This window comes from Poecilia latipinna, unplaced genomic scaffold, assembly GCF_001443285.1.
Source record: "Poecilia latipinna isolate Pla-1442-1.1 unplaced genomic scaffold, P_latipinna-1.0 Scaffold1648, whole genome shotgun sequence".
In the NCBI taxonomy this organism is placed as follows: Eukaryota; Metazoa; Chordata; class Actinopteri; order Cyprinodontiformes; family Poeciliidae; genus Poecilia; species Poecilia latipinna.
The window spans coordinates 182,339-201,766 of NW_015114264.1; the positions used below are offsets into that span (position 1 = coordinate 182,339).

The 19,428-nt window shown below is 37.7% G+C and overlaps 1 protein-coding gene across 9 annotated transcripts in view; it reads left to right on the plus strand.

Annotated features, from left to right (window-relative positions):
• Positions 1–19,428, plus strand: part of LOC106964263 (pleckstrin homology domain-containing family A member 7) — a 147,284-nt gene that overhangs the window by 75,698 nt on the left and 52,158 nt on the right. For all 9 annotated transcript variants that reach the window (XM_015059665.1, XM_015059667.1, XM_015059666.1 and 6 more), the window contains one exon: positions 14,530–14,647. In XM_015059665.1, coding sequence (XP_014915151.1) covers positions 14,530–14,647 — 118 coding nt within the window. The remainder of the gene's footprint in view (positions 1–14,529; positions 14,648–19,428) is intronic.

The following is a 19,428-nucleotide window of genomic DNA, read 5'->3' on the forward strand; positions in this document are numbered from 1 at the left end:
CTGTTTAAGAGGCGACCTGAAGTTAGCTGGATTTGCTTTCCCCACATGTATCTGCTGTGTGAGAAAGTTCTGTGCTGTTTGAAGTTAAGCTGCTTTTCTTTCATTCCTCGGTTTCTTGTGTGAAAAAGAAAATGTTAATGTTTTTTCTCAAGGACATGCAGTGATGTTAGGAGTATTCTTACCGTCTGCTGATGCCTCAGTAGGAACGAGGAAAACATTGCTCCCCTCTAGTTTAGACCAGGAGCGGAGAATTACAGCTGAGCGTACTTTTAGTTCGATCTGTTTTCCCCCTTTGGAGAACTTACCAAAATATGAAAGTTCTTTTTTCTCTCTCAATGTTCAAACCAAAAACTGAGCTCACCTTCCCCTTATCTCTGCAGCTAATGGGGTTTGGGAATAGCTATAATAAGACTACTTTTTATTTAGAAAGTTTTTTTATAAATAAATAAGGTAGACACTTCTTTCTCAAAGAGGGAAAGTCAATGTTTTCTTCTTTTGGCAGAATAAATTTTTAATAGTATGAACAGTTCTTCAAGTCTTGCTGTGCTTTATGCTGCACGGTGTTGAGGTGGTCGGCACTGATGCCTTGCAGCAAGAAGATCCAGGGTTCAGATCCTACGCGAGGGATTTGAACCCTGGCGTGCTAATTCCAATCTGCATGGAATTAGCATGTTGTCTCTGTGCCCATTTTGGGTTTTCGTCACGTACTCACCCTTCCTTTCACAACTGGATCCCCAGATATAGCGTGTCGTGACTGTGCATTGTTCTGCTGAGAATCTAGAGATATTTAAAATGGTGTTTTAATAGTACATGTAAGGTATGGCATGTGGAAACTTGCTAAGCTTATGTTGAAGATGCAGCAGACCTGTTCTTATTACATCTCAGTACAAAGTAACAATGTCTCACCAGTGTTGCAGAGTCAATGTAAAAGCAACACGGTGAAGTAAAGCTGGATTTTTTTGCTACGCTCTTGGAGTAGCAGGTGTTTTTTGTCAGACTTGTTTTGTGTTTATGGGTCTCAGGTTCCCTCCAAAAGGCTCAGCAGATAGAAAATTATATTAGAATAACAAAGCTTGTACAGAAACAAGAGGTTTCACCTTAACAAACTGTAAAAGTGTCTGGTGTAATTTTGGCTAAAACTAGTTTTGTTCATTCAGTGAAGCTTCTCACAGTGGGTAGAATATCCAGACATCTTATTCAACCAAGAGTAGCGATACTTCATACTAACATTACTCAGATGGTCGGATCTTTAAGCTCATCATATCAGCTACTTCTTGGTGAAACGCTGGTGAAAACATTGTTTAAAGGCTAACAGAGGAGCGGTGCTGTGAGGACTTCCTGAAGGGAGAGAGGCCCAATTTCAGTCTGTTAAATTACAAAGTCATATTTGACATGTATGGCATGCGAAAGTGACATGGTGACGTGATCGTTCTATAAAATGGCACTGTGTTCCTGGAAATCACATTATACTGCCTCTTTAAATGTGATTCGGGTGTGTAAGAGCAGAGACTCGTCTAAAACGTGCCAGCGTCTGGCCGTCGGGGACCAGAATTTTCTCCCCTTGATTTAGTCTGTCAGCTCAGTTGGCCGTTTCTATTGGCCCCAGCAATCATTACTGGCAGATATCGATTGAGAAGAGTTTCTCTTTTCTTAGAAGGTCACACCGAAGAGCTTGTTGACCACCAGAGGATAAGACACAAAGAAAAGATTGAGGAGGACAAATTGGCCAACGTTTAAAAGTGATGTTACCTGAGGGAAAACTGAAGTTGTGTGTTTTTTTTTTACACTTTGTCTGTCCAGATTAGAGAAGAGACAGTAGAAATAAGTGGAATGGATAACAGAGCTGACAGTTTATGGTGTTTTCTGCGGCTGCAGCAGCTGTTCAAGAATTATAAAAAAAAGGGATGAATGTTAGCCACAAAAAAACAAAAAACAATAAGGTCAAGTTTTATTTTCTTTTGAATATTTTAAATTTGCTCTACGAATAAATCTCTGAATGGATTACTACGACTTATTTGGAGTTACGTTCAGAAGAGAAATATGCAATTAGGCGAATTTATCAATTCTGAATGGCCAACAGGTGCAGGTCCATTGTACTCTGACAGTTTTATAAGGGGAGATCAGACCGGGAAGGTTTATGCACTTCTTCATTTAAAAGAAAATATTCCTATTTATGCAAGTTTGCTTCATTACACGAGAAGCAACCAAACTGGATAATGGCAGCAAACAGTAAATAAATTTTGGGGTTTTAAATAAAAAGCATTAGATCATCTGCATAAAGTGAAACTAAACCTGAGTTCAGATTTCCTCTGCAGGTGCAGAAGACATTTATATTTTTCTGATTTACAATATAAGACAAGAGAATTTAGGGTGGGAACATGCAAAAGTAAAAGATATACCAATAGAGAAAAATTAATGTTGAACTACACGTGATTATGAGACGTGGTTGAGATCATGTTAAAATTTAATATCACACATTAAAATCATCAATGGAATTTTAAAGAGCTGCAGAGTCACATCACACATTTAGTCACTATTGAGGTGAAAGCTGGGAGAAAAACCAGAAATCACAGGGAACTATGAATTAAAAATTAAAGATTAAAATGATCTATGATCAGTATTAAAGTAAGATTATCTATGTTGTCATTAAAGTAAGATTTTTTTTCCCAGTCTGTGACACAGATTTCTTAGAAGGACTAACTTGTGAAATTATAAACCAGTCTCTTTGTGCTGAGCTGTGGGTTCATGTATTCATGATCCAGAGAAAGAAATCCTACTAATACATCACTGGATTATTTCAGCTGGATCCAGGTTAAAATGCTGCCTACCAGTAAATAGCTAAAATAGGAAATAGGACATTGATTTCCGTTATGCTCAGCTCTAAATTATAATCTCATCTGCTGCAGAGTTCAGAATAACTTCCTTTTCCTTTGTAATTAACGGTTTTAATTGCTGTTTCTGGGCGTGTCATGAATATTTAATGAGGCTGCCTCGTCTCACCTGCTCTCCTGTAAGAGCTCTTTGCTCTCAGGTTTTGCAGATATCGATACTTCTGTGATTGAATTAGCTGGTTTCAGCCCATTAGACCTCTGCAGGCTCATACAGATCTTGGCTACCATTATCTTTTTATGATTTTTGTAAGTGGATAACTGGATAAAATTAAGCCAGATTTTCCAGTTTTTTTGTTTGTTTTTCTTTTACAGTTATGAACACATATTTGCTTTGGAGAACTGCTAATGTAGGACAGAATGGCCGTGGACCCGGCATGGACCTGGATGAAAATGATCAGCGTTATCACAGCAAAATATGCGTCATGGTGACAGTTTCAACAAATATGCAAAAAAAAAATTTTTGTAAAAGTTACATACTGCAGCTTTAAATAACAGTCCTGTGGTTAGAAATGAAATGAGTTAAAGAAGGAGCTGCGTAATAGCACCACTGTTAGCTTGTCATGTTGTAATGTTTGATTAGATGCATGCAGGTGAACCATCTGTCATGGCTGAGCGTTATGTAAACACATCAGAGCCAAATTCAGTCACTAATTCAGGGAAGATCAATTAATCAGGCCTATGCAGCAGCAGATCTGATTAAGGGGCGCATCAAAATGTAATAAAGTGTCATTAAACAGACACAGTCTCTTCTTCTTCATTTCCTCTTTTTTTCTCCACCATTCCGTCACTTTTCATTTCCTCTCTCCATCTTTCTCCATCCTGCTTGATCGCTGTAGCTTCTGTTTCCCTTTTCTCCCCTTTATGCCTCTGTGGCTTTTTGTTTGAATTTGCATTTTTCGTTCATCTGAATCCTGTAGTTTTTGTTTTCAGAATTTTGTTTAACTCTTATTTTTAATGAGATTTCACCTAAAAATCAGCACAGGTAGCTTTCATAGGTTCTACTTTAATTCAATCTTTAAAGACGAAGCACAGAATGTTATTGCCAGCTGTAATGGTACTTTTAGAAGATAACATGTTATATATTAAAGCTTTACTATTAATTCTGGCACTTTTAAAGAAAAGACTAAAAGATAAATAAAAACTGTTTTTCTTATGACATTTTTAAGATCTAGACCCAAATGCAGGCAGGAAGTAGGTGGAAAAATGGGTAAAAATAAAAAAGGATCATTTAAAAAAAAAAGAACATTCAAGAACTTGCAAAAACTAAAGTTTAGAAGGAGTGAAAATACTAAACCACAAGAGGCATTTCTGCTGGAAACAGACACTGACAGCAGTAAACACCAGCACAAATACAAGTTAGGAGTAAAAACACTCTCATGCTACAGAGATCTATAAACGGTAAATAAAGATTTCAACTCAAAGCAGAATAGAAATACATATGAAATGGAAACAGAACAAAACCACAAGGAATATTTAAACTATTTAGTTAAATATGACAAATTCTAAAATAAGACAAAACCCAAAGTCCCAAAGGTTTTAAATTTTATGCTTTATTGGACACATCTTGATAAATATTTGCTGTTTTTAAACAGATGGGACAATTCTCATGTGTAAAACAATGTTTAATTTTTGTATGCATTTTTTTTATAGATCAGATTAAAAGCATTACACAAGCTTATTTAAAATAAGTAGTTTTTCAGTCTCAAATTTGATATCAAGTTTAAATTTTATAAACCATTTAGATATAAAATTTGAAGTCATACAATATTTTTTTAGTGATACTTTCAATCAATAGTAACAATTATAAGTCAAGTTTTTCTTATTTATAAGTTAAAATAAAAAACACTTATAAGTTTAAAAATAATTAAAGCTGAAAGTGGAAGAATATAACTTTTATCCAAACATGTTTAGTTTGCAGAAATGCTCCCCTCTCTAATACAATCAAATTAAATTATGGAAATGTTTCCACCTTTTTCAGAACAATAAGGACAAAAAACACATAAAGGAAGAAAAATAACAAAAAATTTAAGATACAGCAATCAGACTCTTAGTGGTCGATACCAGTTTCCACTTTCCTTTAAGCTCTAATAACAGGTAAATTACAGACAGCCTTCTGGCTCTGTTTTCTGGTTACTATGCTTTCCAGCTTGGATCTATTTCAAATCTGACTCTCAACTAAAAGAGGTTTCAGTTCCAACCTTTTTTTTTTTTTGGCTGCAATACAAACAAAGGAAATGTAAGTCTTTGCGTTTGTGTCCATGCTGGTGTGAGCTCTCAGGCTACTTTCATCTGGTAAAACTGTGCTTTGAGTGTTATTGAGCAGGATTGGAGTGGAAGCTTTCAGCTGTAGGACAGAACTAAAATAAAGCGAGAGGCAGCGACACGGCTCACCCACCGCAGGAAAACCATCTGAGTTAGTGATTCATTTAAATAGATTAATTATTTTACATGTACACAAGACCTGTTTCATTTTAGAAAGGTTATTTACTTAATATAGCTAGAAATCTGCATGCAAAATACTTTGAGAAGTGTCATCTACAGGTGGAACTGAAAACATTGACTTTGTAAGGATTTCAGGTAAAAAAAAATGTTTCAAAACCAACATTTCTCATTTAAATCAAATTATTCAAGGCATAACAGTGTATGCAGTAACACTTCAAAAATGTTAACCAAACTTGACTGTTAATGTAACGAAATGGAACGTGGTATTGGACTCACAAGAACAAATTAAGTTCTGATTTATGCTGCATTTTTCACAAATTCACTTTTCTGTTATTTGTACAAATATTGAAAATTTCATAGATCACAGTTTAAAAAAACAAACATCTTTTATAAGGTAAAGTGTGAGTAGTTAACTTGCATAGGAAGCAGATACCAGTTTTAGCATCGTTAGCAGTTAGCCTGTGATGGTATTTTAATTTGGCCTCCAGGTCGTTCATATCTTGTCAGCCAGTGTGTTTTCTCCTTCCAGAATACTAAAATGATAATAATTTAAAAGTGTGGGAGGTTTCTTAAAAGCTTGTAGCCTATAAACATGTGTTAGCTAGTAAGCTAGCCCAACGAGAAGGATTTTTGTCAACAACAACCTACATTTGGTAAAAAAAAAACTAGCCTCTTGTTCTAAGCTTTGCCTCGGCTGTTGAGAAACAATTGCTTCCTGTTGAAGTTTTAAATGATTGGATCTGATTTTACTGAATCGCTAATGTTTGGCTGTGACGTATCTAATGTGCTAGCTTGATGAGGCTCACAAGAAATGGTGTGTGCTGTGAACGTGCTACAATATCTTTGTCTTAAACTTTCCTCTTGCTCTGACTTTATTTGCTTGATATTTTGAATCGTGGCCAACACTGACCCGGTGTCTTCATTCATGTCAAGAGCCAAGAAACTGTAAGGTATACAAATAATTTACCTTTGCCAGACCATAAAACAGAACCAGTGCATTTGTGTGTTCAGTCGTGAAGAGACCCAATATCAGAAACAGAAACTAAACTATTTTTCGGGCAAGGTTGTGACACTTAATTATTTATTAACACTGATTTATTATACTGCGAAGTTTGCAGTTCAGTAATAGTAAAAAAATAGAATATATTGTTTTCATATAATAAATCTACACAAACAAGAATGCGAAAGTAGGAACCACACGGTTCCTACTGTTGGTGTGCAACATCTGGTCATAGATGAGGAAACCCAAACTTAAGATTCACAGATAGAAATTTTGTGCTGCAAATGTTCAAGCTGAACAGCCTGAAGCAACAACTTTCAGGAGTCTTACCATCAACTTGCTGTTGCTAGGAAACAGTTGAAGAGGTAGCAAAAAAATTGTTTTAGCTGGACTTAAATGTTTCATGTTTCCTGTTGATGTGAGCAGGTTATAAATGTAGCGGGTTAAGTTGGTGTACCTTAACCAGGCAGTGGGATCTTTTTGTCTTCAACATTTGTAAAGCATTTCTCAGTCCTCTAAGTTAAGCTAAGCTAATTTATTTCACCACTTTCCATCTCACTTTCCTAAAAACCTTCAGACTTTAGTGTAAAAGTATTAACCCTGAGTAGTTGGCTACATAAGGAAATAATTTAAGACATTAGTTATAAAACCATAAGTTTATCACAATCCAGAGCAGGTTTTAATCTTGTCCTTTGAAAAGTGAATATGCTCCATATGTGGTAGTAAATGTTTCAATTTCAATTTCTAGCTGTGTTGTAGCATTTAAAGCACTGACAAAGTAATTTCAGTCACTGTGCAGAGAAATGGAAGATTACATTCCCACCCACTGTTTGCTACAAATACTAATTATCTTGTTACTTTGCCACCACAGAAAACAATACAACAAAGACAGTTTTAGCTGTTCAGCAATGTAAGTGTGATAGGCAGGGTGTCTAAAGTTTGCCCCTACCTGCTTTATTAAAGAAGGTAATCCCCACCAACACCATTAAAGGATATAATTTATAATTTCCTGCACTCATTATTCTATACATCAATACATCTATGAGAAATGTGACAATAATTAGGCTTTTCATGCATCTGCGTACTATTAGACCCATTTTAATCTGATAGTTGATGATGATTTTATAGTGGCTGCTTATGGTTTGAAAAAGCAATGAAAAGATGCTAGTGAGTGTCAAGGACAACCTATTGGGTGAGTGCTGAAAGCAAAGACTACAATGTAGAAGTGTAGGTTGGCTGGACATTTACTTAGTATATCCCATCTACAAATACATTATTACTTCTGGAGACTACGCTGTCTAACTCCTGTGCTTAATTAAAGTAAATGCCATTTAAGTTAAGCTATGCTAACTCCCCTTAACTTAGAATTTAAGTTAAGCTGAGATAACTCGGCTAAGATAACTTAGTTTAACTTAGACTTAAGTTTACCTAGCTATAAGTTAAAAGTCAGCTAAATTAAAAATTAGCTTTTAAGTTTACTAAATTAACTTAAATAAGCAAAATTAACATAAGTTAAAAGTTAGCTTTCAACTTAGCTGAGATAGCTTAACTTAACTAAGCTAAGTTAGCTCTTGAAAACTTGGTAGCGTTAGATTTGAGTACAATAAATTATGTTTAAATATCGAACACATTCTGTGAAGTTATTGGTAAAAGTGTCATATTACATTTGTTAAAAGCACAATTCCTCGGAGTGTTGGAAGCTAACGGCTAGTTAGTTAACGGCCAACTTTTTTTTTGCCAACAACTCAATCTGAAGATCTTCACAACATTTGGAGCATTTTGTTCTCAGCTGAAGTGTTTCTGTTTGTCCAGCCTGCTTTTCATCAGAAACTTACCTCTTAGAGTTGCTTTGATTCTTTCATGCACGCTTGAGAAATCCTTCAATCTCCCGTGGCTGTGGATTTCTCATATATTACGCCTTCTGCTCTTTCTGTTGTCGACCTGTGGCTGTGGGAGTGTTGAGTGTGGCTCGCATCCACAGCATTTTAAATAACTTCAATAACTTTCAGGTACCGTCTTTTAGTAAAATGTCAAACTTTTATAGAAATGGCTCTTCCTGTGTAATTAAATCTCATTTCTGCCCTGTCTGTTCACAGCATTCCTCAGATTTTTTTCTTTTTTTCTGGATGAGCAGAAACACCCTCCACCCTTCTTACTCAAGGTCAATGTTGCAGCGTGGAATTATAATGCATGTGCCATTTGCCTTAGATGAAATAATCTCCATGCCATCTCACTTAGATGACACTTCTGATCTTTGAATATGGTCTCCCTTTTTCATGACCCTTTTTTTTCTCACACCAAGGTCAAATTCCCCTAAAGTTTTCACTAAAGCACTGGAACTGTTTATGTCTGCGTCATCTTTAATAATTTACACTGTACTCTGTATTTCTGTGAACCCTTCACTTTGGGATTTACAGTTTATGGCTTCATTTCTCGCTTTTGATATCACTTCAAAGAATTGGCCTATAGTTTGGTCATTTGGATTAATGCGCTGATATTTTTGAAGTTATCACTTCAAACGTTTATTATCCCTTGAACTGATCTACTGTTGAACTGTGTCCAGTGTTGCTCTGCAGTAAAGTTACATTTTGACCAATTGATATTAATTAGAACTTGGTAGAAATGTCTAGTTTTAGGACGATTATACATTTGATGAAATATAAAAAAACTAAAAAAAATAATTTAAGGTACTGTTGGTTTCAGTACCATTGCTTTCCAAACCAGTTTTTTTACATTGGCTAATAACATAAGGTGACCACAGACTGTTGCCTGAAAGTAGTGCACCGATATGAAACTTTGGTCCGATATCGATATGCGATACTATTACTGTTTCTATGGCTGATAACCAGTATTTACCGATATATGACCGAACAATCACCGCTTGGCCAACCTTCTGCCCTGTTTGTCCTGAAACACAAACAGCACAATCAGATGGAAATAAACATTGATTGTTAATATCCAGCTTTACTTGTCCCATATTTTTTAAAATCGACTAACATTGGCTGATACCAATGTTGATGCCGATATATCATACATCCCTACCTGAAATTGCAGTCTGGCTGGCTTTAAAGATATTAATTATGTCCAGATTTCTATTTTTGTTGTAAGTTTTTATTTTTCTGACTAGTTTTGCATTTTAATATTTAGTTTGTATTTTAAATTTCTTATTATGTTTGTTCTGTTTCATGTAACTAAAAGCCCATCTAGGGACAGACAATATAAATTAGCTTAGGCTGTATGTCTTCAAGTGTATGCTATTAAGTCTTAAAGGTGCAGTATGGAACTTTTACAGAAAATATTTTTTATATTTGTTAAAACTATCATTATGTTGTAATCTGTGAAAACATTGAGCCCCTCTGCCTTCACCCAGTGCTGGCTGCTGAAATGCACCACCAATCACAGCCAGGAGGCGGGTCTTAGCATTGTCCATCACATTGTCCATCACACTCGTCTACATGTGAGTGATTGACAGCGCCAAGACCCTCCTCTTGTTTGGGAGCCTCTCATTTCTTCAGACAGCAATAATAGCTGTCCTGACATAGTAACTGCTTTAACAAATATGTAAAGAACATATTTTTCTAAAAGTTACATACTGCAGCTTTAAAACAGCAAATAAATGAATTGAATTGAATTCTACTGTAAAAGCCTGTAGGGACTTTGCTTTGCCAGTTTATATTTTTAATTTAATCTTTCTGATGTAAATGTTCCAGGTCCATTTCCTGCTGAATAGAAACACCACATGTCTGAACCTGTGTACACCAGTTCAGCCCACTGCTGAGCCTAATGCTTAAAGGTCAGATTAGTTAGAAAGAAAAGGAAGTAGGTAAATTAAACTAATTCAATTTCGCCTCCTCAGACTCTGCAATCAGAATCCTGTTGTGCAAACCACTTCAATCAAAGCTGCCGCACCCGAACCGCTCTGTGACCAAAGACTTTTTATTTTATTGTGCAACTTTAATTGTGTCTGTGTGCTTTAATTAGACAATATGCAGCGTTTTAGTGGCTCTGTGCGTTAGCACTGCTGTAAAGATGAACCAAGTCAAGCGAGTGCGTTCAGACTCGGGCGATGATGTAAGGAACTTTCTGATTCCTCCAACCAATCCCGGTTCTGTTTTTGTCAGGTGGACGAGCTTTACCAACCGCCAACTCAACCCTGACATTTAAAACAATTACACAAAAAACTCAACTTTAAATTAGAAAAAATGGAACTCGTTTACACTTTTCAGGTCTTGACCTTTTTTAAAGTTTGCATGAAATCCTCCTGACAGCGGACAATGTCCTCCCACACTGCGGCACGCAGCAGTTTTGCATTTGTAGGCAGAAGCTGATACTAAAGAGGAAAACACAATTAAAACTCTACACAAAAAGTGTTTCCCAATTAGAAGGCATAATAAGACAGTCCAGGTTATGACAAGATTTCGGACTAGAAACTGTAAGTGATGCTGAATTTATCCGAGAGAGGAACGTTTTGTTGCCTAATTATATTCAAATCTGTGATGGAGTTGAGCGTGACAGAACCATTTGTTTTCACTTTTCAAACTAATCAGACACGCTCAGCCAGCCGTCCCCATGCCGATATTTAAAGTCTCATCTGTTTTACTACAGGAAGTTGTCTTTCGCCTCCAATTCAGAGGCGCACAAGCAGGCATCATAATTTGGAAATAGCTTGAGAGGCCAAAGGGCAATGGCAGGGACGACGCAGCTTGCGTCAACTATACACCTAGCTAGATGTTAGACTACACAATTTAATGTCTTGAAATTGGGCCTCTGTCTCTTTAAAAACTCCTGCCGTTTCTAAAACTCCGCCTTCAGGAAGTCATCACAACATGGCTCCTCTATTAACCCTTTAAGAACGTTTTTACCAGCATTTCACTGAGAAGTAGCTCCTATAATGAGCTCAGCAGATGTGCAGTTCTACCAGGTGTTTGCTAATTGCTGCTGGCTAGTTTTAAGGAGCTGAGTGTGGGGAATTGGAGGGGTAGAGCTGCTCTGTGAGGCAGAAGCTTAGAAACTCCAACTCAAAGGAGGAGCTGCATCTTGAAGGCGGAGCTAGGTCCACCCAGGCGTTTTGCACAGCTCAACAGTTGCCATGGAAATGAAAGGATTTCTCAAACATACACGAAAGAATCAAAGCAACACTTCAGGTATGTTTTGATGAGGGAATAACAATATAGCATGATGTAAAACTCATAAAAGTTTATTTTACCTAACACTGCCCCTTTAAAATAAACGCCCAGCCTGGTGGAAGGGCAGCTGAAGCATGATGGCCCGCCAGGCTTATAATGCACTGATGATGATCAAAATGCTTCAAACCTAAAAACTGTACTTTTGTCACATTATTTCTAGCAAACATCCATAAATACCCAATATTTGTTTTAATGAAACAAGGATAATCGATCAATGCAGATCATATTTTTGAGCGAGAGAGAGAGAGTTTTCTATTTCTAATTCCACCCTGAACATGGAGAATGAAGAAACAGATCAATCACTATCAGAGGTACAATTTATCAGCCATTAGTTTTCTATTTTTTTCCCCTGCTTTTTATCATAGAGAAAGAAACGTTGGACCATTGTGCAGCACGACTCGGGGGCGTCAGCATCATAAAGAAACATCTAGCCATTAGCATCCCGTTTTTATTGTCCGGTAGCTTGCATCTGTACAGTTCGGTCCTCCCTCACACACACTGCTGCTCAAATGAAGCTTTACTTCAGCTTAGGCTGAAAAATCTGCCTTTTTGTTTTTGGCAGTTCTGCTGCTCAGGTTTTTACATCTCTTTGCCTGTTTTGACAACTTTATTCATCAAAAAAATGGCATTGCAGATTTTAGCAGATGGCTTTTAAAAGCTTCTGTGCATTTTAATTGGTTGAAAAATTATATGTTTCTCCGGTATATGATTTTTCTACATCAAAGGACGTCGATGAAAATTTAACTGCAACTCAAAAAGTATTTTTTCTCCGTCAAAGATCTAACTAACATCCAACTTCATTTGTCACTGTCGGTGAAAAATGAAAAGGCTTTGAGTGCAGTGCCTATAGAAAGTACTCCCTCCTCGCATGCATTACCATTTTTTTGCTACTGGCAGAATCAGCATAATTTAATTTTTTTTTTTACCAGAAAATGTACAAAAAAATCCCTTTGTTGTTAAAGTGGAAATTGTTTAAAAAACAAAAAAGAATGATAAGTAATAATGATAGTAATAATTAAGTGACTGCGTAAATATTCACTCCAATCCACTCACTGTGATGTGACTACAATTCTCTGGAGCTCTGTTGAATCTACCCAACATAAAATATTCAGCATAATTTATGTTGAATATTTTCATTGTCATTATTTTGTAGAAATTATGTTTTCTCATTGACATTAAATGTTTTCTTTTTTGACATTTTTTTGGTCAAAAATACCACATTTTGTTGATTATAATTGATTTGTAAAATCGATACAAAGGGTAAATCACAGGCAAAGAATGTTGCCATTAAAAATCCAAAGAGCTTCTGATAGAGCAGCAGGGTAAGAAATAGACAGGTAAGGCATAACTCTCCTTATTATCATCATTATTATTAAATGTAAGTAGTAGTAAAGCCACTGCAGTCATGCTCTCACTGACTAAAACTGGAGTCTTCATCTCTGGTTCTTCCTGCGACTTGTTGATGCGTCTGAGCTAACAGAGCTGAATAAAAAAAAAAAGCTCAGTTACTTCCTCAGTCAGATTTCCAGAGTCCTACTTATGACCCAATGATTTAACTCAGGTTTGTTGAAGCAAAGACACATGTAAGGGTTGCAGGACTCTGGCCCTCAGTAACTGGAGTTGAAGTGCCTGGCAGTAAAGACTCCCACATTCTGCACCAGCACAACTTCATCAGCTCCGTGTCGCATACAAAACTATTCAATGTGAGCACTGTTTACTGTGCAACACGGAGAACCTTTAAGTGGTCTTACAATTGACCTTTGCATGGTCATGTCCGGTGGTCGTCCGTTTTGAGTCCGTCGCAAGTCGCAGACCTCTGCAGAACGAAGTACACCCAAGTATTTTGTGGTCTTAGATGTTGCTAGGCAGTCAGTGGCAGTGTGAAAGTTGTTGCTGCCAAGGATGGTGGAGCCACTTCTATTAGCCCATTGCTAGTTTGGTTAGCTTTTACGTCATTGGAAAGCAGTCTAGTTTGATGATCTGCAACATCTATGTTTGACAAAAAGCAAAAACAAAAGAAATGCTGATGAGGTCAATAGTTTATCATCACACTTTAAGTCAAACTTTGTCAAGTTTCATTTGTATACCACATTTCAGAACAAGGCAGTTCAAACCACTTGGCACCATGAATCCATAACACAGTAACCAATTAAGATACATTACATTTTATCAAATGCCATCATTTAAATCATCGAGGAAATATACAACAAATAAACTGATCAGTGTTCCAGCAATTATGAATCTAAAGTTATTATTATTATTTTTTAATTAAAGCTACTCAGTGTTTTGGTAGTTTTGCAGTTTTCAAGAAGTTTGTTGGAGCATAAAAACTGAATTGTGGATCTGCCATGTTTGGTTCCTTTGCTCCTTGGCAGACAATAATCCAGTGTTTCATTAGCTTACATTTGTCTTGTCTGTTCTGTAAAGCCTGTGAAGCAGTCTTTAGTCTCTGCTTTTCTCCAGTCTCAAGGCTGGATTAGCTTTAGCTTAGCATATAAAGCTACATACCACGACCTGCTGCTTTGTGCGCTCTTGTATTTTACTTTACAGTCCATTTATCCGCTTCCTGTTACGCGCCAGCTGCTTGAGGCAATTTATTCACACTAATGTGTCGGTACAAAAAAGGAAATGGATTCATTGGAAAGATTCCATTCATTGCCATTCAAGGTGTGTGTGGGTTTAGCGTGAGAGTGACACATCCTGCCGTCAGGTCGCTTTAAGTGTCGCAGTGTGAGAGGTTGGCAGCCAGATATTCAAACTGGCAGCCGCTTTTGCTTCCAGACTAGGAGAACTGACTGCTGCTTGTCGACCAGCCACGGAGGGATGGCTTTTACAACCTAGAAAGCAGATAGAGCTTGAATTTTGTAGAGCACTTGTAGATTAAGCAGACCAACGACATTCCATAAACCAAAAGTGTGATTGTAGCTCAATTAATCGGCTGTCTATTTCCGGGGCAGAGCAGTCTGACACTTGTTCCTTTGTGTGTGTGTGTGTCTGCGTGTATGCGCAGGTCGCAGGGTCCTCGCATGATGTCCAGATTCACGGCTGAGCAGCTCTCCAGCACCACTGTGAGTGAGGCCTCCACCGCCATCACCTCCTCCACCGTGGACTCCACCTCTGCCTCCAAGGTTGGTGGGCATGTCTGTGCTTGTCTATAAGATACCTGCTTGTTTTTGTGACATTCTCCGGTTGGCCAGAACATGATGTTTGTAACTTTGTCCACGTATAACAAAGAGCGACACGGAGAAATCAACAGGTGCCTCGAATTGGAGAATTTTACGTCGGCTGGACGTGAATGTTGATCAGAAATCTGAGGCTCAGTAACTAAACCCAAAATCAGCTTTTTTGTTTGTGGAGAGAAGCTGTATAAATGGAGCTATAAGGTTCTGTCATCTGATGCTGTACAAATTGTGACATTTTAAAGTGTTTAATCTTGTAATATTTGGTCTTAAGCTGTCTTAGTGCTGCCCTCTCTGGATTGGAGGCTGGCTACTGCAGTTGAAATTCCCAGTTGGCTACAAATGGTGCAGCTCAGTTGATATCTTCGTCTGTTTTTAGAAACCCAAATGGAAGTTCGAAAAACAGTGTGGATGTGAATTTGTGATGTCTAATATAAAGGCTCACTTCACTGCTTCATGTACGGCGTCAGATTTCTGCCAAAAACTGTGAGGTGCTTAAAAAGCACACACCACAGCACATTTATTAACTTTCACTTAAGGTTAAATAAATGTAAACTTTGACTCGCTGCGAACGTCACAGAATTTCCTAAATAAGCTTCGAAGTTAAAGCTCTCTGATTCAGATCACGCGTAGGTCCTGAGCCCTTCCGTCTTTGCCGAGCAGAGATGCCGCCGAGGCTTTTTGCTCCTATTACTCTATCTCTTACGCTTTAACACCCTCGTCTCCGGCTCCGTTTTCTCCAGCTTCTCCGGCTCCGTCAACAGGTGCCGCGGGACCCACATTGAACTCGTGTCATCGAGTAAGGCGCAACAGATGACAAGACATCCATCAAGACGCCCAATCACGGCTTCCAAGCCCAGTGTTTTATCGGCCCCGCGGCCGTGCCAGGTGCTCTGGCTCATCACTCCCCTGCCTGTCATCAGATGGCGGTAAAATAAAGCCCACACTGACGAGAACAACTCTGGAGAAAGAGGCCTGTCTGGGAGAGGAAGATGAATCATTGGTATCCCCTCTCACGCAGCGCACCGCCATCTCGATTTGAAAGCTGCCGTCTGAATAAGTCATATCTATTCCTCCCCTGACAAGGCATCAGAGGGTGTGCTGAAACAGAAATTACCCACTTCCCCTCCGAGAGTAATGTGTCACAATTCTCTCCTCAGCTAAAGCCGCCTTCATAATATCTGGGAATGGGATTAATCAAAGTGACATGTAGGGGTCCCTGTTGCATGTTCTGGATTTTATTTTATTTTTTTTTGTTTTGTTTTGGTGCATTCATAAGCCTCATCAGCTCCCCTGCCTTACTGTTTAAAAATAACATCTTTCAGCCTAAGAAATAAGCATGTTGAACGTAGTACCTGGTTTATCTACTTTTTACCTTTAAGCATTTAGAAAAAAGAGATAATTTGACCAAAAAAAACTACCTCACATTAAACAGTTAAACCTGTTGTCACTATGTTTACTAACTTGCCATGTATGCTGGAGTACTGCAAAAATGTAACACGAAGACCTAAAAATGAAAAGCGATGCACATTTTATTTTATATGAAGTCACTTCTCCTTTAAAGTTTGCATTGCTTTCCAATTGATTCATCTAGGAATGCAGTTTCAATGCTCCATGAGCAATAATTACTGGGACAGTTAATCATCATGCAAAATTAGTCATTGCATGGCCAATGTGCACTGCCAGTCAGATGGCTGAAAGAAAGATTCAACACAAAGTTCCCTTGATAGTTAGTGAAACTGTTCAGAAAACACTGCTGGTTGATTAAGTAGTCTTGATGTAAAGCCTGGACCATCACTCTTGGTTCTAAATGCTGTGATACAATGACATCATCATTATTGATATGGTATTATTATTATTATTATTATTATTATTATTATTAGCTTCTTCTTTAGCTTTGATGGTATGGTAGTATCAAACTACTTTTAAAAATGGTTGTTTTCATTTGAGTAAAGTATTTTAAAGACGGCCTGTTTCGGAGAAAACCCGGACACGCACGCACACACGCACGCACGCACACACACACACACACACACACACACACACACACACACACACTGTCACTTTGGGTGTCAGATGCAAACTGGTGCATGGAGACAGATCAAGTCCACCAGCCTCGTCCTTCTTGCCTTTCTACGGGAGGCTTTGATGGGACGGGAACGAACAGATTTAAGAAGCTCCATCATCAATGCTTTGAAACGTTTCTCTTTGAATTTCTCCATCTGGGTGTTTCTGGAGCCAGGAATGACAGTAGACACACATCAGAGACCTGAATTTGTATATTTGAAATATGAAAGTCTTTTTGGGAAAGACTGGGCGATGCGAGTGAAACGAGCGTCTAATCAAATGAAAGACGGACTCTGCTGTCAACGACAGACGTTTTTAGGATTTAGATGTCCATCGAATTGGACTAGTTGCTTAGCGGTCATCAGTGATATTAAACTTTTAAGCTTTTTAGACGGACATGAAATGGTTTAAAAAATGAAGAAAAGGGCAGCTGCTTATTCTTAAAGCAGTTTTACCCCAGTTATTTTACATTTGCAGTTTCAGAGAAATGCTTTAGCTAATCTGGGCTAACACAGAATTTTTTGGGAATGTTGACAAATTTTACGGCCTGGTAGTTGCGATCTAAAGGCGCCATGTGGAATTTTGGTGAATGCCATACTTCATGTGGCAACAATGACCCAGTTAGGGCTGGAACGATTAATTGTGATGAATCTATTATGGCTATAATCTTCAACTAATTTAGCTATCAATTAATTGTTAACAGGAGTACACAGTATCAAAAAAGGCCATTTGCTAAAGAATAACACCGTCAAAGTAATAACTAAGACAAGATTTTCCATTTAAGATTTAAATAAATGTAAATATGTTCTGCCTAGAATTCCTCAAGTGCCATTATTTTAGCTTCACCAACTTCAAACTCTGTAAAAAAAAATCTTCTGTTAAGTACCTTTTGTTAGCCAATTATTAATGCGTCAATCAAAAAAATTAAACTCAGCAGATTAGTTGTACACTGACATTGAGCCTTTTCACAAATTGCTGTTTGAAGTATTTTTGTAGTTACACTTCTATACTTTGCTATAAATGAGCAAGCACTCACTAAAGGAATGCTATGCTGCTGCATGTTAGGCAATAAAATGTGAATTTCATTATCTTAAAAATCAATTTAATCATTTAGTTTCATATTTAAATGTATTTCTAATATTATAAAAATGTTAAATGGAAAATCAGCTGAATGTTTTCCACTTTTTTTTTTAGCAAATTAATCAATTGTCAGAATAATTGATAAATTTACCGATTTCTACAATATTTATAAGTAGCAGAGCCTAGACCCAATAATTTACTTGATCTCTTTGCTACACAGTTGTTCTGCTTGTACTGCACTCACCTCGGCATTACGGGTGCTTAAAGTAAATATGACATATTGTCTGATTATTTAGCTAATAATTATGACTATAAATAAACATATTTTATTTCTTTGCGTTTATACCTGCGTAAAATGCATCTTTGGTTAAGCTGCCATAGATAGGAAGATTCTTTATGATTACTGTAGCCTCAAGGTGAAGCTCTTTAAGAGCCTTTTGCATCTACGACAGATGAGTTTCTTTTCATCATCTCTCTGTTCCCGTCACCTCTCGAAGAGAGTGAGATAATAGCTCATGAGATGCAGATAAGAAAATCAAAACATACATCTGAGGGTCTACTTTTAATTGGTTTTCCTTTTGAGTCCAAAACGCTACAGAAGTGTAACTCCTGTTATATTTTGCTCATCTACACATGTAGAGGCCAAGAGGAATTACGAATCAGCTCAAAAATAATTTAGTATTTTATTAACCCAAAATTTTAAACCTGCATATTCTATTTTGTTGTACAAGAAGCTACCTGGCCAGTGACTCTGTCTGCTAAAGGAAGCCAGACTCCCTCCACGCTGCCTCTCTTTGTCCCTCGATCAGCTGGCGGGTCGGGATTCACATTAAGGGTCGACTCCTGTAAGTGCATCACAAACAAGAGCTCTGAAGGGGACGGGAAGGCATTACTCTTGTTTAATTACTTTGCCCAGGGGAATTAAACTGGCAGCGGTGTGGTCTCGGGACGGTCCCTCTTGGCTTTCAGCTCGCCTAATTGTGTGCCACTCACATAATAAGTAGCTGTTTAGACTCTCAGTCACTCACCTACAAGACAGAATGCTGCCGCGCCGCAGGGACCAGTGGCTGTTCCACAAAATTACCCTTAGCCTAAAAATAGACCTCCGCATTGCACACACACACACACACACACACACACACACACACACACATATATAGAAGCAATGGAAAGCATGCCACATGAACATGCTTAATATTTACCGCATGGCGATATTGTAGTGTCTCTGTGTGTATTGTCTTCTCGCTTGGCCAACCAGCCTCGCTCTAATTAGTGAGTCTGTTTGCTTCTTTCCAGCTGTGGAACAGCAGACATTCACGCTCACATCAAACAAACATTCACCTCCAGCTCTGATGGGGAATGAAGTTTTTCTTCTGAGATTTTAGAATACTATAGGCCTGTCACTATAAGCAATTAATCAATTAATCGCATGATGAATTCAATTGAGCTCTACAATTTACATTCTGATCATCATTTTTGAAGGGCAACTTTTATTTAGATGATTCATTTCATTTATGGTCTCTGCTGTGTGTTTTTTATTTCTGTTTTCCTTAGTGTTTTTGCTCATCACGTTTTATTTTAAA